Source organism: Callospermophilus lateralis, assembly GCF_048772815.1.
Source record: "Callospermophilus lateralis isolate mCalLat2 chromosome 6 unlocalized genomic scaffold, mCalLat2.hap1 SUPER_6_unloc_1, whole genome shotgun sequence".
Lineage (NCBI taxonomy): Eukaryota > Metazoa > Chordata > Mammalia > Rodentia > Sciuridae > Callospermophilus > Callospermophilus lateralis.
In genome coordinates, this window is record NW_027510149.1 from 424,556 (window position 1) to 447,608 (window position 23,053).

At 41.9% G+C, this 23,053-nt stretch overlaps 1 protein-coding gene and 1 non-coding gene across 17 annotated transcripts in view; one reads left to right on the top strand and one right to left on the bottom strand.

Moving 5' to 3' along the window:
* The window catches only part of Afdn (afadin, adherens junction formation factor), a 128,134-nt gene that overhangs the window by 86,313 nt on the left and 18,768 nt on the right, over positions 1-23,053 (bottom strand). For 10 of the 16 annotated variants that reach the window (XM_076858032.2, XM_076858031.2, XM_076858028.2 and 7 more), the window contains exons 2-3: positions 6,666-6,861; positions 1,744-1,859 (exon numbers count right to left, since the gene is read on the bottom strand). In XM_076858032.2, the coding sequence (XP_076714147.1) occupies positions 1,744-1,859; positions 6,666-6,861 (312 nt within the window). The remainder of the gene's footprint in view (positions 1-1,743; positions 1,860-6,665; positions 6,862-23,053) is intronic. The other 6 variants (XM_076858035.2, XM_076858034.2, XM_076858029.2 and 3 more) reach the window with 1 other exon arrangement.
* On the top strand, positions 3,370-3,442 carry Trnaa-ugc (transfer RNA alanine (anticodon UGC)). The gene has a single exon. It is a non-coding gene; the product is annotated as a tRNA-Ala (tRNA).

A 23,053-nucleotide genomic window follows, 5' to 3' on the forward strand; every position in this document is an offset into this window, starting at 1 on the left:
AAGAAGAAAAAGATAAAGTACTGGAGAGAAAACTGCCTTTTACTTTCTAAGATGGGGGAGTAGAGAACGTTCATGTTCCTGTTTCCATTCTGGAATCTTTTACATTGCACTGGTCCTAAGAAGAGTTTGCACCTGGCAATGAAGGTTTGTGGCCCACAGCAAAGTGAACAGAATGCACAGCACCAGCTGAAATCACAACACAAGGATGAAATGAAATGTGAGTGCAGGACCACAGAAACCCATTCGAACCTGTGTGCATCACTTCAGGTACAGTCAAGTCACTAAACACGGCCACGAGGAAATTCAAGACCACATGCATAGGTGTGAGGATCAGCAAGCAACACTGGCCTCACACAGAAGGAAAGTGTTCTGCCACTGTGAGCGAGCAATGACAGTCTCTCTCAGTGTACAGGGGGTTGAACAGAAGAATACCTCAAAGTCCTCTGAACTTTGCATTACTACTTGCTAATACTGAATTCCTGTGAAAGATGCTATCTGATTTAGCAAAGATTATGTAGTATTCTGAAATTATATCAACATTTCTAGTACTCACAGAAAAAAGAACAGTAGTACAGAAATTCCAGATGACCCAGGCAAGATTTAGAACTGACACGGCTCCCTGGCCGCCAGCCACACAGCCAACCCAATAATCCCTTCCAAAGCAGTGAAGCGTGACTGGCACAGGCCTGAGGCAGAGCAGGCCAGTGCCAAGGTGAGCCAGGGCATGCTGACATGTCACCCAGCTATGGCTCAGCCTAGGCCTGGTGCAGAAGCCCATTGCAGAAGCCCGCTCCACACAGCACCACAGCTCGGAACCACCAAGCTTCTATAATCCAATAACCTCAACCTCTTACTTCCCCATGAGCAGTGGAAAAATGAAAGTGGAACAGACCTGGAAAGGACTGCAGGTGAGTCTGGGCTGGTACTTTTCCAAACCCTGATTAGCATAAATCTGAACCAAAAATATTGACCCAAGTGATATATAAACTCCTACACTAACATACTCCCATATGGGAATCCCCTTTCACCCTGCAGGAGTTGTGTTTCTATTCACACTTGAATAAATCCTGTTCTTACACTCACTCACCCTCATCTGTGGATTTCATTTTTCAAATCTGCAAGACAAGAACTCAGAAAGAAAATAGTGGTTATGAGCTGCTGAGGTATGCCTCAACACCGAAGGGCATAACCGGCCTTTAAAAGCTGTAGCACATTTCTTGGCTGCAGAGCCTGCAGCCTGTGCAGAGCCTACCTGCCAGCATAAGTGGAGAATCTAATTTCATCCCAAACTCCAGTTTCAGAATCATCCCTCCATCGTCTAAGCACACCAAGAGTTTGCCGATTCCTAACCTCACTTGTGCACTGTGGAAGGTTGTCATGTGCCTTTTGCAGTGGCGACTGAAAGTTCACTATAAATAGATTATCAGAGTTTCCTCTTCCTTCCTGATTCTCATTAAAGCAATTCTGATTTTACAGCTTGGGGAAAGAATGGAAGGTGATAACTTGGTCACTAACTCAGTCACAAAAACTTACTCCTCTTTCAAGAAGTGAGCAGCAGCATCTGGGGCTACTAGATGAAATGAAGGGTAAAGCAGACACCATCAGGCTGCTTTTATGTTCTTTTCTAGGAGGACAGTAGAGGGATTTAGGGAGAGAAGACAAATAGAAGAAGCTCCTGTAACAAAAACTCAATCTGATTTGCTCCCACCCAGCCACGGTCAGCATGTGATAGGGAGGCGCCACCTTAGCAGGGGCTGCGTCGTTCTCATTCTTGAGCACAAATCTGCCTTCCCGGTCATCTTTGTTCCAATTCAACTGCACAACTAGAGGCTTCTCATCAGTGTCCAATCTTCTTTCTTCTTCAAACATGAAATGGAAAAGAAAAAAAAATATATGCCGTAGTTATTTCATGGCATCAGCACAATAATTGGCCAAGTCACATAATTTAATTTTATAAAGTATTTTATTCCCCCAAGGATCTGCTGACAGACTGAAATGCACTGTCCAGAATGTCAAATCAGTGCTTAGTATTCTGTCAATACTGTATGCCCATTACCATGACCAGTGCCAGGTACTGACAGGGGCATTCCCCTTGTTCCGATATAACTGGGAAAAAAAGGAGAAATATACATGGACTAGGATAAAGTAAACGCAACTCTGCTGTAACCTTATTTCAGAAGTCAAATCATCTCTTATGCAACTAGAAAATAAGAAAATGATGTTAATACAATGCAGAAGTTCCACAGGCTTACCACCTTAATGTTACATCCTACAAGCATCAGCAATAGCACACAATCAGTGTAGAAGTGACTGCAGTAACCTTCTGCTCTTCCTACCTGCATATCCATCTCTGAAGCTTGCCAATCTCAACCCTCAGCTCGCCTTCACCAGAAAGCTGCCATGCCTTTCTCTGTGTCCAGTGAAGTGCATGACTGGTGCACTGAGTCCCCCAGGGAGCAATTCCCAAGTGCTCCACAGAGCCTGACATTTCCAAAATCCAGAAGCCTATGGTGGGGTGCAGGCTCCAGGGAGAAGGCCCTGAAGGATGGAGCAGGCACAGCATCACTCAGCAGGGAAAAGACTAAAAAGCAGGACCAGTCCACCTAACTCTAAGAGCACATTCCCAGGTGTCCTCCTCATCCCTGGAGAAACCCATTCACCATGCTTTTCCTATTACTTTGTTATAGCCACTGCTACAAATTTAAATAGTTTTTGAATAACCTGCCCATTTTTCTTTCTTGTGAAGTCTGCCCTGGCATACATTTGGCAGAACATGAGCTCTTCCAGGAATTCCTGCTGCAGAAGCACCTGTACAAAGCTTCCTCCCTACACAATGCTTTACAACCCTTATGAACAGGAGGACCCAGCACTCCCAGGCTTGAATAAAGGAAACTCATCATAAAACCAAAGTATCTGGTAAGGCAGGGGACAGATTCCCTCTCCTATAGGCATCCTCCCGTGTCCAGCTTTGCCACTGCACAGTGGGCTGGCCAGCACATCATCACCAGGAGCACGGGCAGTGCACACACTCAGCCACTGTCGGGTAGTGCAAATTCTGCACAGAGTGAGACTACATGGTGCTAGTCAGTCAGCAAATATCTCTTTAGTTAAAGAGATAGCTGGCAAGGGCGGTGACAGGAGAAAGGTCCAGCTCCTGAAGGCTGCAAGAGCAGTGAGGTGAGCTGGTTCCATGATGGGCCAAGGCTGCTCCTCATAACCAGGCTCCACAACGGCACAGAAAGTAAAGAACAGAGCCAGGACTAAAGACTGTTTTGTGAACTGGCCTGTATGTAACACTAAAACACTGTTAAATTTGAGATTGACCTCATTTCTCAAACAAGGTCTCTATCAAAATGCTTTTGCAGGGCTGGGGATATAGCTCAGTTGGTAGAGTGCTTGCCTTGCATGCACAAAGCCCTGGGTTCAATCCCCAATATCACCAAAAAAAAAAAAAAAAAAAATACTTTTGGCACTGTTCACTGTACAATGTTTTCAGATTGAAGTGGAGTTATTTTAAGGGGCTTGCTATAGGCATTACGAATCTCTGGGTAACAGGTTCTGGTGTAGGTGATAACACATCAGTGAACACACCAGGAGAGGCACTTCAGAGCCACCCTGGACTAGGGTTCTCCAATGAAGAGCGCCCCCCTAGAGCACAGACCCAGCCAGGACTTGAAGGGAAGGAAAGGTGTAAGATGCTCCAGAGAAGGTCAGAAAGACAGGCAGGGAGTGTGGCAGAACTCTGGGCACTGGCATGAGCACAGCCCCACACCGGGTGAGAACTGTCATCTGATCAATACTGCCAATGCCATGGCCAAATTAAGATTCTACAAAAGCACTAGCATCCCCAGCAAGGGATGGCACCTCAAAGATGGATGACGACATGATGGTGCTCTCACCAAGGCTGCACAGAGGACCCAGATGACCATATCAAGACCCGCCACCATGAGGCCAGCCACAGGCTCACTGTGACAAAGGAGGCAAGCATGCCAGAAAGAGCTAGACTTCCAGAGGTTCTTAGTAAGCACTATATACAAATAGTAAGACAAAGCATCAGAATGCAGGAATAATAGGTTATGAATTAATCAACTGAAAATCAGCTTGATAAACTAGTGATAAAAATCAATAAATTTGGGGGCTGGGGATGTGGCTCAAGCAGTAGCGCGCTCGCCTGGCATGCATGCGGCCCTAGTTCGATCCTCAACACCACATACAAAACAAAGATGTTGTGTCCGCCAATAACTAAAAAATAAATATTAAAAAATTCTCTCTCTCTCCCTCTCTCTCTCACTCTCTCTTTAAAAAAAAAAAAAAATCAATAAATTTGGTCAGGTGTGGTGGCACACACCTGTAATCCCAGCAGCTTGGGAAACTGAAGCAGGAGGATCACATGTTCAAACACAGCCTCAGCAACTTAGTGAGGCCCTGTGTCAAAATTAAAAAAATTAAACAGTTTGGGTAAAAATTAAACAGGTTGTGACTCAGTGGTAAGTACCTCTGGTTTCAATTCCTGGTATCAAAAAAAGAATCAAATTTGAATTCTTGCATAAGCAAGAATTATCAAACTGTTCTGGTTACAAAATTTATACTAGATTGAAATTCCTCATGATGTCATAACTAACATTAAAACTAAATCATAAAAGTAAAACAAAATAAAGGTGCACTGTTCTTAAAGCATGGTGAGAAATCACTAAATGTAAACTTAAGGTGCTCTGGGCCCCTCTGCACTTTAATCACTAAAAAGTCCTTCTGCCTTAGTTTTTCATGATTTTTTTTATTTGCATAATCTTTTATGTTTCCACTTAAATTCCTATGAGGAATCTTATCCAGAAAAAGAATAAAAGTGGAGTTTCCCTGGTGGGTGACATAAGGGTCTGACCCCAGAGTTATCCCACAAGGGCTGGCAGGTAGACATAATGAGTTGCCCTGTGACAACAGGCTACTAGGGAAAACTGAAAGGTTTGAAGGACCCAAGTACACCTGCCAGGCACCAAGAGAGCCCTGACTCCAGGACTATGTTGACTCTGCAGCATCACCTTGGTCAGCACCATGGATGCTGAAATAAGTGAGTACTGTCTAAAAACCCACATGCACAGGAAGTGAGAGCCAGAGTATGACAGGTTTGGCAGACCCAGGAGACACCCCCCATCAATAGCAGCAGTTGTGATAAGAATGAGATGAAAAGCTTAGTGTGCTTCCCATTTTATGTATGCTATTTTTTTCAACCATCTACCAGATTATTAACTAAGTATGCACCAATTGTCAGAGTCTACCTATTTAGTAAACTGGACTACTGTGTATTTCCTTTGGCCTAGTGGGGTCATTTAAAAAAATCACTGAGATACTAAGGAAACTAAGGGAACCCTGAAAACATGTGTGCTTGGATTCCCGGGTCTGAGGTCCGGTGCAATACATAGAGCAGGCAAGGACACCAAAGGGCTAGGGAAAGCACTTCCTTTGCCTTGAAATTCCTTTATTTTGTTTAGCCCATACCAAAAAAACAAAAACAAAAGATACCTATTTTACTTTTTAATTAAAAACATCATAGAAAGTTTAAAGAAAAAAAGTTGAAACCATTCAACTTTTAGATATCAAATACCAGTCTTTCATCGTATTACTCCAGAGACTTTGGTAGGACCAAATAACCAGACAGCATGGATGGAAAAAGCATTTAAGACAGATATCTTCTTTTCTTTGCAACAAAGGTTCTAAGATAAAAGAAGAACTCAACCTCAGAAAAAATACCCAAAATTGCAAACATTCTCTATCGCCAAGTTTAGTTTGGATATTATTTATACAGGGAATATGCTCAAATCCTTAAAAAGTAATGAACATGGCCCACCTCCTATACCACTGGGCAAAGGGTACCCTACATCTGGAAATCCCCCATGACAAACATCTCAGTCCAAATTCAAATGCACAAAGAAAGCTGTATATCTGAAAAAAATGGATTATGTTCAGAAAAGATTTGTAGTTAAAATTTACAACGGGGTTGTGTCAAACATAGCCTTTAACTTGCTGAACTAACTAACTGTATCCTGTACTTTTTCCACAGTTCATACAACACCTATAAAAATTGTATAAATTTCTACATTTCTAATCAATCCAACTGGAGTTGTCATTTGGTATAGTTAAGCTGTACATAATCTTACAGAATGTAACATAATTTCCAACGTTCAGTCAAGGAGGAATGACAGCTACGTCAGGGGACTTTCCTTGAGATACCCAACACAGCCTGGAGGACAAGGAAAGCATGTTGCTCACCAGGCAGAAACACGACAGCAAGACCCACAACTTACACCACAAACACCTGACTGGCCACAGCTAGTTACAGAAGCACAACTGTATATCAGGCACACCCTCCAAAGGCACGAAGCACCCCACCACCATGCAGGCAACACAAGACATGCTGCACAGCATGAGCCGTCAACTGTCATGCCCCTTCCTTCACAGAAGCAAGAACTTCATGAAACTGAAATGTTCATTCTACTTCCAGTGAGCATAGGCGCTGGGAACTTCCCAGGCATAAGAACTGATGCCAACCCACCCATCACTCCCCGCCCATGCAAAAAGGAGGCAGAGGGCTATGGTGATTGAAATACACAGTGCAAGCTGTGCACTCCGGGTCAGGGATGCCTCCTAGCAAATGCTCTGCAAATACTAACCTCCGCTGACGTGCACTTCATACAGTGAATACTTGGGAGACGACAGCATGCGCATGTCGGGGCGGAATTTCTCTGCCAGAGTTTCAATCACATCTTGGGTGGTAGCAGTGCTAGAGACGCGGATGCATTTTGTGGCAAAGTTTCCAGCAGCTTTATCTTGAAAATAAAATCTCATCACTCCATGGAACTCCAGATCCTAAAAAAAAAAAAAAAAAAAAAAAAATTTTGAAAAAAATAACACTTTGAAGAGATTCACTTTTGATAATTATGCATAATCAGTAAAAAAGATTAGTCATCACTTTCTAAAAATGTTTCTTTACATAAACACCTGAGGCACAAATTAATATGAGATTTTAATCTTCGAGTTTAAGTGACTCTGGATAAGCTGTTTAAGGTTCTCACTGCCTCACTGTCCAGATGGAAAACAACGGCTATGAGGAAACTAAAGTTGACAGCCAGCTTCACTGGTCCTCCCCAACGCAGGCACATGTGGCATACACTGTGTACTTCTCCACCACCACAGAGCTGGGGAGTTTGCTTCAATCACCAACTCTTTGAGTCTCTGCTAGAGAAGAAAGGTGTGAGACAGACCCAGAACTACAACCCAGAGCCACTGCACTCCGAAGCCCAGCCTGTGCTGCCCCTGTGCTCTGAGCCCAGCTCTGAGCTTCTGAGCCATTCTCTTCTGAAAATAAGGGGGATATGTCAGTCACAGTATGGCTACCACTGTGGATGAATGGAATTCTCAACTTTTCATGGAGTACGAGTGTAACAAATTCCCAACATGAACTACTCACCCTAGACAAACAATGCCCTTGATCCTTGTCTCAAAGTCTCACTTGTAGTGAAAAGCCACAGCAAACCCAGCCCAGGGAGTCCCTGCATAACTCCTGCTGTATGGCTGAGGCCTGCCAGGAGACACCCTCTTTGGCTTCTCCCTTGAGACACAGAAGCACAATTCCTGAGGGGGTTCCCAGGAGCATTTCCAAGGCCAGGCCACTCCCACGGTGGCCAGCAGGAGGAGGGACTAGGCTCACCCTTGACCCCTCTCACCTCTCACTCTGGTTAATACTTTCTCAAGAACCAACCAGAATCTAACCAAGAATTTGTTTTAAACACTCCCCCCGAACCCTCATCTCAACCCTGCTAAGTGGAATCACATCCACCCTTGGCTGCACACTCCATGGAAGTTTCCCCTTCTCTCAGAAGTCATCTAACCTGGGGCCCAGAGCCAGGCCCATCTGATCCTCTATTTCTCCCCAGTCCACTGGTCTTTTCTTCACGGTTATTTATAAACTAAGAAGTACTTATTTAAAGAGAAATAGGGGATATTGGAGAGGGGTTTATAATTGTATAAACAACATGAAAATAAAATCAGGAAGCAAGACAAGTAAAGCACACTTGCAGCTCAAATCTTCTCTGGACCTGTTCACCCTAGACCTGCTCCATCATGCCCACCCCATTCCCCAGGCGCCAGGGGGTTTGGGGGAGGCAGGGTCCCCATCGTGGGGTGGACTTGAGAAAGCTTCCTCACTTAGCTAGGTAGAGCTGCATTAGTAGGAGTCCAGCTCTGGTCTCTCAGAGATTATTAGCAACCACCTCTTTGGTATGGATAGAGTAACAAAGCAAACTCAACTGATATGCCTTTCAAAGTCTCATGTTGCTCTGCAACCCTGGAACCTCCAAGTGACAGCACGTGAGAGGAGGCTCAATTGCAACCTGTGGCCCTGAGCTGGTCAACACCAAGCTACACCAGGCCCTTGCCAGACACTCTCACGCACCCTGTTCAGCTTTCCTTCCATTCAAGAACCTTCCATTTCAGAGTCCACTCTCCTTCACCAGCTCCAAAATTACTATAATGTTTAGTTATATAGATCTAAGTTTTCCTATGGAAGCTGTATTTTCATCCCAAGAATGTGAGACTGCTACTGCCACCACCCCAAAGTCTCAAAGGTGAGCTGGCAGAAGCACCCTCCTCTTGACAGAAGTGACACCAAAAGGGTCCACCAGCCCCATGACACTCTGCCATCCTGTGAGCAGAGCCTTCACATTATCTGCAGCGCAACCCCAAAGAACATGAAGGTACCAACCTTCCTGAGAGCAGTCAACAAGGGATCCAAGGCTAGGAGGCGCTGAAGAATCAGAACAGCGACATCACCAGCAGTGGGGTGGGGAGACCCTCCATCGGCATTAACAGGATAGAGAGTGAATGGATAATGACAAATACAGGAAGGTGGAGAAGTCCACCTAACTTCTCATAATTCCTTACAGACAGATCACTACCCTTTACAGTGAAAAAGAAACTGCAGATATAAACCTCCTCCCTAATGCTTCAGTTTCCAACCTTGCCTATAATGCTAGGAGGAAAGGGGAAACACAGCCAGTCAGAGGGGCGGAGCAAGTGCCCCCGCCCACAGCACTTGTATAGAGAAGCACAAGCACTAACCTGAGGTGTCTGATGAGACCACACTCCAGGCCTTACAACTTGAGTCAAGTATACAATGAAAACTACCTTCGATTTGATTTCAAATTGGTATTCCAGGAGTGTTGATAAGTTTGACATCACCCAGAAGCAGCTGTTAAAGTTTAGATATGAGGTGTCCCCCAGAAACTCATGTGTGACAATGTAAGAAATGACTGTGTTATCTCACTCCAGTAAGATTGGCAGCCATTATGAAGTCAAACAACAACAAGTGCTGGCGAGGATGTGGGGAAAAGGGTACACTTGTTCATTGTTGGTGGGACTGCAAATTGGTGCAGCCAATCTGGAAAGCAGTATGGAGATTTCTTGGAAAGCTGGGAATGGAACCACCATTTGACCCAGCTATTCCCCTTCTCGGTCTATTCCCTAAAGACCTAAATAGAGCATGCTACAGGGACACTGCTACATCGATGTTCATAGCAGCACAATTCACAATAGCAAGACTGTGGAACCAACCTAGATGCCCTTCAATAGACGAATGGATAAAAAAAATGTGGCATTTATACACAATGGAGTATTACTCTGCATTAAAAAATGACAAAAATCATAGAATTTGGAGGGAAATGGATGGCATTAGAGCAGATTATGCTAAGTGAAGCCAGCCAATCCCTAAAAAACAAATGCCAAATGTCTTCTTTGATATAAGGAGAGTAACTAAGAACAGAGTAGGGATGAAGAGCATGAGAAGAAGATTAACATTAAACAGGGATGTGAGGTGGGAGGGAAAGGGAGGGAGAAGGGAAATTGCATGGAAATGGAAGGAGACCCTCAGGGTTATACAAAATTACATACAAGAGGTAGCGAGGGGAAAGGGAAAAATAATACAAGGGGGAGATATGAACTGCAGTAGAGGGGGTAGAGAGAGAAGAGGGGAGGGGAGGGGAGGGGGATAGTAAGGGATAGGAAAGGCAGCAGAATACAACAGACACTAGTATGGCAATATATAAATCAATGGAAGTGTAACTGATGTGATTCTGCAATTTGTATACGGGGTAAAAATGGGAGTTCATAACCCACTTGAATCAAAGTGTGAAATATGATATATCAAGAACTATGTAATGTTTTGAACAACCAACAATAAAAGAAAAAAAAAAAAAAAGAAATGACTGTGTTATATGACCAGGGACTGAACTTCTGAAATCATGAGCAAAAATAGACTTTTCCTTCTCTACACTGTTGTTTTTTTTTTAAAAGAGAGTGGAGTGAGTGAGAGAGAGAGAGAGAGAGAATTTTTTTTTTTTTTGTAGATGGACACAACACAACACAACACAATGCCTTTATTTTTATGTGGTGCTGAGAATCGAACCCGGCTCCCGCCCGTGCTATAGGACAGCGTTCTATGCTGAGCCACAATCCCAGCCCCCTCTACACTGTTTTTATCAGATCTTGGACCACACCATGAAAAAGCTGACTAAAACATTAAGTATACCTATGACCAGACTATTCCCTTAATAAATTAATAGGTTAACATTCTGTTCAATTATTTGGCCATTCCTAAGTTTGGCTAATGTAAGTGCATAGAATCTTATCAAACCTGATAAATGGGGCTGGGGTTGTAGCTTAGTGGTTGAGTACTTGCCTTGCACGTGTGAGGCACTGGGTTCGATCCTCAGCATCACATAAAATAAATAAATAAAACAAAGATATTGTTTCCACCTACAATTAAAATTTAAAAAAAAAAAAAAACCTGATAAAATTGAAAAAAATCAAGTTCCTGAACCTGAACACTGGAGTGTAAGGACAAAACTAACAAATTATTATTATTATTATTATTATTATTATTATTATTATTATTATTAACATACAAAAAGGGTTTACTACATGACAGGTACTAAGAGTTTCATACTTAATTCCCCAAAATAAAGAGTCGGGTGTGATCACCACCACCACCAAATGAGGAGAAACAGAAGAGACGGCACAGAGGGGCTAAGTCACCCAGCCTGCTAGGAACAGGACTGGGATGGGGTCTCTGCTTCCACAGGGAGGGGTGCTGACTATTTTTCTTTAAGGAAAGTAGGAAACAAATGGCCCAGAGGTCAGCAACCTGCACCCATTGCCTTCCTGGACTGAAGTGGCATGCAATGAAGGGATGCATGCTCAAACGGGGCAGAGGCCAGGCTGGCTCTGCCTCAGCACTACTGGCCCATATGTCAACCACCTGGGAGAGAGCAGAGGATACATGTCAGCATGTCAGGCTGCATCTTTAACTGAGTTACTTAACAATGCTGAGAACTTAAATTTCCTCAATTCTAAAAGGAAAATAAGCTTGTTTTGAGCATTAAACAAAACACGTATAGCAACAAACATGCTGTATGACATAGAAGTAAGTGCCCAGTGGTCTCAGGTCTTGCCCTGCAGTCTCTCCCAGGGGATCATGGCTGTTCTGAGGCAAGAAACCCACTTCATTCTTTATGCTAGGTCTTGCCTCAAGGCACAAGGCAATGCTCTGCAGGTAACTGTACAGCAAATTTCAGTCAGAACCCCGAAAGCAGACCCAACTCTTCCAGCTGAGGTATCCATTCCAACTGCTAGAAACCCTGGAAAGCAAAATTTTAAATTTGTAATAAACAGCCATAAAGGCTTGAGGACAGAGCTACCATCCTAATAATGCTGCAGCCAAGCCAGCTATGATTTTTAAAAACAAAGGCTGACTTCAGAGAAGCAGCACATCTCCTTCCCACAGCACTGTCAGCTGTACAAACCACCAAGGACAAAGGATATAAATATCGCCATGTGACAGGTTCTCCAGGCTGAAAGGAAGAAACTGCTTGCAGCACAGTATTTTTGAAAGAAAATGTTTTTATTTATTTTTATTATTTATTTTTTTAGTTTTCAGCAGACACAACATCTTTGTATGTGGTGCTGAGGATTGAACCCGGGCCGCACGGATGCCAGGCGAGCGCGCTACCGCTTGAGTCACATTCCCAGCCCTTTTTTTTTGGCAGAAATTTTTTTAGAACGGATAATAACTCCCCATAATCAATCCATCAGTACAATCAGCGTACAATGCTAATCTAGGTAATTTAATTTGAAGGGAAGGAAAAGCAAGCCAGCAATCACCAATGCCTTCTTCTTACAGGTAATTCCTCCTAACAGGACACGCATCTCTAGTATATATTTACCTTTGTATAGACTTCTCCCTCAGAAGTGATATCACCAGAAATAGAAACTCTATTTAGGATCAATTTCATTACAACTACAAACAAAAGTATTTTATCAGAAAGAACCAATATAAATGCCTTACCAACACCTCACCAACTCATGAGATTGATGATCAATTGGTATTATTTTCCAAACCAGCAGGGGCTCAGTGGGAAACCTAAACCTTCTCTTGATAAAGCTAACCAGAACCATTAGATTCACGACAAATGGACCAACCATGCACAATTCACTTCTCTTGCCTGTGTTCAGCACATATTGAAATTCACATCCCTCTCTAGCCTGTAACAAAAGCATTCTAACTTCAAACACCAACATCCCCATTCCAGTTCCCTGTGAGGAAACAAGGGGTGGCAGAACCAACCACTTTCCAGAACACTATCTACTTCTAGAGCTGGTGCCTCCAAAATATTTAGCCACTCAGATGTAGGGCACACGTTCCAAGCCCCCAGTGGATACTGAAACAAGAGTGTACTGAACCCAGTCTATGCTACATACTTTCTATACATACCTATGAACAAGTTTAATCTGTAAATAGGCACAGCAGATTGATAATGATAACAAATACTAAAGCAGAATATGGTGACAAGATTATTAATTGAATTAACTAATTTAAACTAATTTAAATTATTTATAACTTATAAATACTTATTTCTGAAATTTTCCATTTAATATTTTTGGACCATGGGTGACCATGGGTAACTGAGACTTTGAAAAGCAAAACTGCACACAGTGGGGGACTGCACATATTAAAAACACAGCTGTGCCCTCAAGCACATCCTTGCACACACACTGCTAGTACACAGGACAGTGGAGTGGACAGCAGTGGCTGTTCCTCCTACTTCTGCTAAACCATGATGACCTGAGTGTTGCCAGTTTCCTGTAGAGGGTGGAGGAAGCATCTGAATGGGGGCTGGGGGAAGGTTATATGAACACTTTAAATGTCAGCATTTTGCGAATACTCTTTAAGATGATTTTTGTTTCATAACCTAAAACTTTTGGAAGACAAGCAATACTCCTGAAAGTCTAAGGAAAAAAAAGAGACTTCAGACACCAAGGTTCTTCTCCCCAGGGTCTCCTTGCCAATGACCTTCCATGCCCCACTCCCAGGGGGAGGAGCACCCACCAACCCCATACTCTTCAAGGGCTTTAATTATATGGCCTTGTAATTGTCTGACTTCCCCAATACAAAAGCACTTTCTACAAAAATTCAACAAATGTGCTTTATATTGAACTCTCTCTTCAGATAACTACAGGACATAGGTTAAGAATTATGCCTGAACTCAAACCCCAGTTTTACCACAATTCAGTTTAATTTCTCTGAGCCTCAGTTGTCTCTTCTGTAAAATGGGAACAGTAAGAGTGTGGCTTTCATAGGATGCTGTCCGTTACCTTGGTCAGGGTGCCCTACTTTGCAGCCACTTGAGAGCAGCTAAGCAAGTGTGCACACTCTGGCCCTGAGACCCACAGAAGAAAAGGTTCACTCAGCACCCGCACACATGCACTTGGTCTTTATAATAAAAATGTCTGTGTTAACCCTTTGCTGTCTAAAACCACAAGCATAAGCTCTGGTACATAGCAGCACACACCTTGGCAACCACTGTGAACCAACCACCATGCTCCCAACGCTTGGATGCTAGTTCAACAAGTCTGAAAGACCATGTTCACTAAATACGGAGGGAAAGGCCATTGTTCAAGTAAAGAGCAGAAGTTTTCTGGACTCAAACACTGACAAGGCATGAGAGGATGTCAGCAGACCTCCCTTTCTATGCAGGCATGCTCACTGACACCCACCCAGTACCCAAACACTTAAAAAAAATTTTTTTTAACCCTCGGAAAACAGCCCACTGTGAAAACCAAGGAGCAAACATTTTTTTAAACACCTCAGTTATAAATGCCAATACTATCTACCCAACAACTATCTGCTCATCTGCTCGTAGCTGCCAAAACTCCATAAGCCATGACTGTCAACTTTTATAGCAAGTCAGATTCCATGGAATCTCGACCCGGGCTGTTGGGAGCATCACAGAGGGCTCAAAGAATGGAGGTCCCCGTGGTGCTCTTTGGCTTTCTGTTTTTTGAATAATGAACCACATAAACATCTACGTATATTAAAGGAGACATCAAGCCCACATGATACAAGAGCAGTTACTATATCTTCAATCATAATCTTTAAATACAGCATGTATACACACACAGAAATGTACAGATATAGCTCCAGAACCAAATCCATGAGGCATTACTGATTTTTCCATGTGCCCTTAGGAAGTCTGATGAAACCTATGAATATGTTCTTAAAAGAAGGATTTTAAATGAATAAAATACAAAAGATTACATGAAAACACAACTATTCAAGTATTTTAAAACTATTAAGGAATAAGTAGTACTTCACCTACATATCAAAGATCTGGAAAAATTTCATACAACTATTATTTTAAGGAAAACATGAGTAATAAACTCACCAGTGAAGAAAACACTAAATTTCACTTAGAAGTTAATAAAAAAATCTATTGAAAATAAACATGTAGTTCTTTTCTCATCCAAGTTCTGAGACCCTATGAATCTCTCCACAGACCTCAGTTCAGAACTCCTACAGATACCCCAGCAATGGATATATCACCAAACAGGCTGCTGTGCTCCTTCTTGGAAGCTTGTCAGCAGGAAGTCCTGCACTGAATGAAAGCAAAACTCATGTCACACAGCTTCACTAGCTGAGCTCATTGTAACACAGTAGTATTATCTGGGCCTACATTCAAACGATGGGCTATCAATGATTGCATGGTTCCATTAATGAAATGGAATAGGACAGAATAGAAGATTTCTACCAGGACTGATGCACTCTGCGTAAGCAAACAGTGCAAATACTGTCCCATGAAATTTTATTTCAGGGATTCCTTTGTACACGCTATGCCACAAGATAAAACACACCGCTTTTCTTCCCATAGGTCACTATTGACCCAAAGTAAGTTGAAAAACGGTTTCTCAATCTCACACTATCAACATCTGGGGCTGGACCACTGTGGGGCTGTGCGTGTCTGGCACATGAGCATATCCATGCAGATGTTAAAAAACAAAGCTGGCCTTCACCACACCCATGCATACACACACCCAACAATCTCCATTTGACCTGCTTCTGTTAAACCACAATCACATTTGAGTGCTAACAGACCAAGTTCACAGAACATGGTGGGAAAGGCCATTACTCAAGCAAAGAGCACAAGTTTTCTGGACTAAAACACTGACAAGGGGTGAGAGGATGTGAGCAGTCCTCCCTTTCTATGCATGCTGACACCTGCCCAGTACCCAAACACCTTACATATGTTAATGGCATTAATTACACGATGTTAAATGCTAGTGTCTGGCCTTCATGCATGAGAAGCCAGCACCACCGCCCCACACCTACCCTGGGGCAATAACTAGTCTCCAGACATCTGCACATGGGTCCTGGGGACAAAGACATCTGATGTGAGTGTGGATTCAGAACAAGTCCAGAACCTCTTCAGAATGACATTCTAATTCTGGTTCCTTCGATTGCTCTCCTCCTATGACCTAATTCCAAACCCACTCACTGTTCTATTTGCTTCTTTTTTCCACATTTGTGTTCTACTCTCCTAGCCTCAAACAGACATAGGCTGGCCAGAGAACTCCAGATGTGGGCTGAGCAAAAGAGGACACTAGTTCTGCACACTAAGCTGTAATTAATGCAACTTAAGACTACACCAGCCTTTTGGTGACCACTTCATAGTGTTAATCCACCAGATTCCAGAAAAATAAAAAGTTACATCATTTTCACGTTTATCTACTTGATAACATTTCTCTAGCTTGGTTCTCATCCATTCAACAACAGCCTTTAAGTACAGCTAATCAACTCATTCCTAATTCATTGAGATGTTGTAAAGAACACAATTTAGACATTGTTAGATTGCCTTATAAGGCCCAAATACTCAGTGGCTACTGCACTTCTTCCATCTATATGTATCTGCCTCTCTTGACCTCCTGGCATTTAATGAGCCATATTGATTCCTATAACTGGGATCACACAGCTGTTTAAACCCAAGAGCTCCTTAGTCTTGCCATAATGCCACTTTGGTAAAGGTCCTACCAAATCACATCTTGCTTCTAAAACTTTTTACTGTGTAATAAACATCATCCTGGAAACTCACACTTAAACAAACACACAGTAAGATATAAAAGTATGCTTGCCAGCATACATGAAAATAAGAGACAACTGAGACAAAAGCTCATGAAATAGTTCTTTTTACCCAAATCTGCCTCAAATGTATCAATAAATATATCTGACTGATTACAGCAGAACTCAGCATGTAAGACATTAAGTAAGACTCCCTTTTCACAAATTAAAGAAAGGTTTTTCTGTTATAGCATTGTTTGCTCTGCAGCCTTAGTTATCTCTTCTTTCAAAAGGAAGACAACACACTCTCTCCTTTCTACGAGAACTGAGACAGGGACACAGTGCAACAGACAGCACCTTCAGACTGCACTTGTTTCTTTGTTCAAAGACAGCCACCCAGTGACCCAGGGTCCTGTCTACGAAACTAACAGGGTGAACCACCCAATTGCCAGCCAAAGCCTCAGCTACCCTAGAGGTAGGTCACCTGAGAGTACATGCTCATGAATGTTGAGCCGCACATGCACTGTCTTTTGACCCTTCAGATAGGCGATGCGGCTCCCAGGTGAGTACAAGGGAAACGGCCTGTAAAACCCGACACACTGAAATTAGAAGTCATCCCTAAGAGTTCTAAACTAGCCACTGTGCTTCAGAGAAGGCCTCGGATGGGAAGTGAAATAAAATGGCACTGACTCCTGTCTAAACACTAAGGTCCAGAATTTGGTGTAGCCTGTTGACTGATGTAGACTGAAATTCCATGTGCTATTCCAGCTCTGGGAAAAATCAGGCATGGTTGTAAAATTACAATCTATCACCCCAGCATCTGGAATAAAGTCTGAACTAAGTTGCTACAGTTGTCTCAAAAGCAATGAACATAAAGCAAGGTAGAAGCACTGCTCTAAATTCAGTAAAAAGCTGATGGGCCTGACTGGAGTACAAGAGCAAGTCCAATGCACAGAGATTTGACTCTAGTCACCAATGCAGAATTAGACCCTGGAACTCACACTGCTTTTCCCTAGATAACATGATCAGACTTACAACTAGTTCTAGAAGATCATATCTTTTGATACATTATTTTAAGAAAGAAAGATTTTTCCAGCATCATTAATTAGTATTCCTGGAAGTAGGGGGTAACATGGCTCATTTCAACAAGTAGTCTGTTCAATTAACTAGATTTCTGATCTACAGATCAAGGGCATGAGAAACAATTCATCATAAGGGTGTGCATTTTCATGACAGTCCAAAAAAGTGATTTATGATTCCATGTCACTTCATATACTTCAGCAAACTGGAATAATGAACTACATCAATGACACTCAATTTCAACATAAAATAAGTTATCCAGGACACGGAAATACAGATGAAGTCAAATTAGACTGAATGAATGTCCTTAAGCAACCTGTTTTCAGAACAAGATTTCTCTTGTGATACAAACCTTTTCATTTAAATTAAACTTGTAAATTTAAGAAAATACCCAAATAAGAAATTGTGGGGGTTTTTCCCCCTGGAAAGAAACAAGCTAATTTTAAAAGTCACTTCCCGTGGAGAAAAATAATCAAGAAATGCAGTGCGACCCAGAAAAAAAAAAGCTGTAACTATAGAAGGCCAGTCCGCTAAGTGCTCGGAAAAGAGTGAAGCCTCATGTCACAAAACCCAAGGTTTATATGGAAGGAAGTGCTTAGAAGCAGACCTTTAGGGGTGTCTCAAATCAGTGTTAAAAGATGGCTTCCTCATGGGTGATGCTGAGATAAGGAGACAGCCCAGGCAAAACCAGATCCATATACCCACTGCACCTCAAGACAGATCCCAAGTGGATAAAGAGACACAGGTCAATCAATCCTGCTAACACTTAGGAAGAGGGCAAAAGTTCCTGCCCATGACCCAAAATGCTAAAGCAACTCAAGAAATATTAATAAAACTGACCACAGAAAACTCACATCACAAAACCAAACCAACCCAAACCCACATGCGCTCAGCAAGTCCAGAGGCAAGCATCACAGTGGGAGAAAACATCCAGAGAGGAATGTAGTGTCTCTTATGCACAAAGGGATCCCAAAATTTGAAGAAATGGACACTGCCCAGCAGAAAGATGGGCAAGACCCAAAACACCTACAGCAACTCCTGTTAACGGTGAGCATGTCCTTAAATATACAAAAGGATGGACTACCTCACTCACAGCAAAACCACCTCAAAACAGAACAACGTTAACAGGATCATTCTTCAACAACTCAGCTGCAAAACCTCTACCTTGGGAAGGATGCAGTGCACAAGCACTGATAACACAGCAATGCATGGAAAAAATCACACACACACACACACACTGACACAGCAGCCCACTTGTGTGTACCTACCCCAGAGGTATATCAGTAAGAGCAACAGAAGCCTGGACACAATCCAGTGGCAGGGCTGGGTGAGTGGATTCTGGTACATCCATATAGCAGGTAAGATGCTGCTGTTAAAACAACAAGGAAGCTCGAAGATGTGGGAAGGCAGACTATGCAAGACACACAGTCAAGCAAGGACAGAGTTCAGTGGCATACACCTGAGTCCCTCCTGAGAAGGGGCAGGAATTACCACAAAGAACACTCAGAGTGAATGGACCCACATGCAACACACAAGGTGAGCTCTCCCAAGCATAGGTATACCCCTGGAACCATGCAAGTATTTTAAATAAGAAAAACTAAGTTTTAATGAAAAACAATCACTGAAAACATAAATCAACTTGAAATGAATGGGTCTAACTGTATCTCAAATTGGTCACATTACTGCACAGGAAAAAAAAAAGATTTTTTTCTAAGTGACTTTAGAAAACAATTTTTGACTTCACATTCCCAGTGAAGTATTCTAAGGACAAATATCTACAAAGAAATGTTAATCCTCCTTCAAAAGTTCTATTGTTAAAATACGCTTCTTCTATTCTGATTTAATCATTGAGAGTTAAGGAGTATGGCTAAAATATAAACAATTTTTAACTTCCATCTTTTTTTTTTTTTTTTTTTAAACAGCACTGGGGATTGACCCAGAATTTCACATGTGCTGGGCAAGTGCTCTACCACTGACCTACACCCCCCAGCCTTCTGTAGTTTTCTTGTGTGGAATAACTAGATCAAGATTTTCTAGAACTTTTTTCTTTTCCTATATTTTGTTACAAAAAAAGTAAACAGAATAAAAAAATTTAGGAGGTCTGATTAAAAAAAAAAAAAAAAAGTTCTATTGTTAAGTAGTGATACTGGTATTATTTTATGTAATAACTATGTAACAGAATAATGCCAGAAAGTCATTGTATGAATATAATGACAAAATTTTCAATAAGAGAAAAGAGATATACAATGATAGAAATTAAAAATTCTATAAAGTCAATCTGAAATCTTAGAACATGTATTTTTCTACTCACAAAAAAAAAAAAAAAGGAAAAACTACCTGCTAGTTCTTCCACAGAACCAGCTTAGAAGTAAAGACAAGCATGTCCAGCACCTGGCTCTCAGCCCTCCACACGACTCTCCACTGAGGACCACGGCTCCAGGGGAGCGTGGCTTCAGGGCTATAGGAGAAAGAGTGAAAGATGAGTTTGGGACATCTGGTTACTCTGGAAAGAAAGCAGCTCTCAAAGACTAAGGGTTCACATCAAAGGAACCTTCAGCCAACCAAAAGGCACAGCTGTCCAAGTGCATGGCAACTGGACACAAGTAAGAGGAAGCCTGAAACGCACTGCATGTAAAAACCCACACAATCAAAACACTGATAAAGAAAAATGATAACTTGAAAATTAGTTGAAACAACTGAAAATAAGCAGCTCAAGAAAAAAAGTATTTTCTGCTTTCCTATTTTGGATGGCAAGGAAAACATATTCCTATTTGTTTAAAAAATCTCAACCAATAGGAATGAGATGGACATCATTATCCTGCATACACGTATGAAGATACCAATGGTGTAAGTCTATTTTGTGCACAACCAGAGAAATGAAAAATTGTGCTCCATTTGTGTACTATGAATCGAAATGCGTTCTGCTATCATGTATAACAAATCAGAACAAATAAATTGATTAATTTTTTAAAAAAGAAACAGAAAATATTAAAAAAAAAAAAAGAACAAAAAAACCCAAGAGGCTCAACAAATAAACATGAAAAAAATAATGGAATTATTAAAACTGCCATTCCACACCCTAAAGGCCTGGGCAAAGGTCACCATAATAGCACCTTCTGGTGAATGCTGGTGAGGAGCTGGACAGGAGAGGGCTCTAGGAACTAGACCTGGGATGCTGCCTCCAGAGACCAGCAGCACCCACAGAACACATGGAGAAGCTGATCTGAAGGCAGCTGAGCCTCAGTCAGACACCATCACACTGAAAAAGACAAGCCACAACTAGAACAGGGAGCTGCTACAGGGAAACTATCCAGCATTCTCCAAACACCTAAGGCACAGCACCACTGCCTCGACTGAGGGGAGCTGCCTTCAGGGAGAGCCTCCTATGGCTCCAATTCAATTAACCACAAAACACATTTTTGAGATACAGGGAATGCACAATAAAGAGAAATTACGGCTAACTTGGTTGCCCCGAGTATTGAGATGCACACTGAAACAAGGGAGAAATGACTTAATGCACCTTAGGATTTGCTTTAAAACAGGTCAGTTAAAAACAACAAAATGATGAACCAAGAATGAAACTTGAAAATTCTAAAGCCTGAATTTCATCTGCTGTAAGATTGCCATATTAAACTGCTTGATGTGGAGAAAAAAAAAAAAAAAAACCTGTCATAAAGTGCAAACTATAATTACATACAAAATAAAATAAATACATTTTCATAAAAATACAGATGCTGTAGAAAAACCCAAGGGATTTGATTCCAGAAATATATAATAAATTATTTAACATCACAAAGAGCAGCAATATATGTGTGGTGGAAAAAGTGAGAAAGTGAGGTGGAGCCCTGGAAATAGCCACTTGCCAGGTTGTGACCCTGGGGAGATAGGTGAGTCCTCCCAAACCTGCTCAGCCATGGATCTAGAGCTACTCCTGCATGTGGTAAAAAAACATGTGATCTAGAGCATACAAAAACAAGGCACCTGCCGATGGGTGTCACACCCTGTGTACGCACTAAAGGTCTGCGTGGAGAACATAAAAGAATAAGCTTTGCAGAAGAAAATAAAATGTCTTTTATATAGTCATAATCCTATTGTTGAAATAAAATCTCCAAGAGTTCAAATCACTTGCAATGATTCAATTGATTCTACCCCCAAAAAAATACATAAAAGTATGAAATGTCTTACCTCAGAATTATGGCAGCCAGAATAAAACGCAAGCAGAGGAGATGAGAAAATTGCATGAAGACCCTCCTTTGTGCATACGGAATATTATAAGTTTCTAAATTTGAAGGACAGGGTAATGAACCATACAGATTTTTACACAAACACTGGCCAGCTATCATGTACTTGTATTTACTAACTTCCACATCAAAGTAACATAAATCCTCAAACTCTGGCAACTGCAATCAAAATTTCCATCTACACCTTTTCAGTATTCTCAAAAATGGATTTCATAGCATTCAGCCAAGTTAAGAAAAAATCTCCATCAATAAAAAATGGGAAAAAAGAAAGAAAAGATCTTCAAACCACTTACCTAAATTGAAAATATCCTCAAATCTGTATTAAAGTACTGCATTAGCAAACAAACACATTTAACTTTCAGGCAGCTTTTCACCCTCTGTCTTAAGGCCTTTCACACCCAATTCAAGAGAGGTGCACTCTCCAGGGGCTGGGACAGAAACAGAAAGAACAACAAGAAACAAAATATTTTTTGAGTAGTGAGTGCAACGTGAATGTTACTGCTTTTAGTGAGAATTTTACAAATTAAAACAAGACTCCTCCTCTGGTTCAAGATGATCTCTCCCTGGGTTTCAGGAGCAATCCTGAACTGGGGACCTGGTGCGAAGCAGTCCCTCCCACCTGCCCTTCCTGCTTCACTATTTGCATTACCAAATGACTACCACAGACTGGAATGTCACTTGGTATCAGGACTGAGGAAAACAAAAAAGTGAGCTGCGCAAGTCAGCCTGGCAGCTTTGGAAAGGAGGTCAAGGTGCTGAGGAGCTCAACAGCAGTAATTTAGAGAAGGGAGGGAGGGGCAAAAGGAGACAGATGACACAGCTGACTGCTCAATGAGGCGCTTCCTTGACACAAATTGCAAAGAGCATTACTGTGAGGAGTCACTCACTTAACTAGAATCTCATCCACTGTTGGAAACCGTGCTCAGAAGCCACCTCAGCCCCTAGTCCTGAGACTCTTTCTTCCATGTAGTCACACAGATGCCCCCGGCTAACACAGACACACAGAGGCCAACACAAGTAGATCCTGGAACAGGCAGGTCCTTAGGTGATTAATGGCACACAGCACAGGCATGTGTTCAAAGACAGGAACACAGAAATACAGCACGTATTAATCAATTCCATAACTGGAAACCTCAAAATCAGTATTTCTGCTTTTATGTGTAAAGTCACACTATTCATGAAACCTCATTTAAGGACATTTTTAAAGAAAATATTACCATTTCTAGATATAACTGCACACAAAATCAGAAACTACCACAAACATAATTTTCTTCTTCACTTTAAGACAAGGAATGCA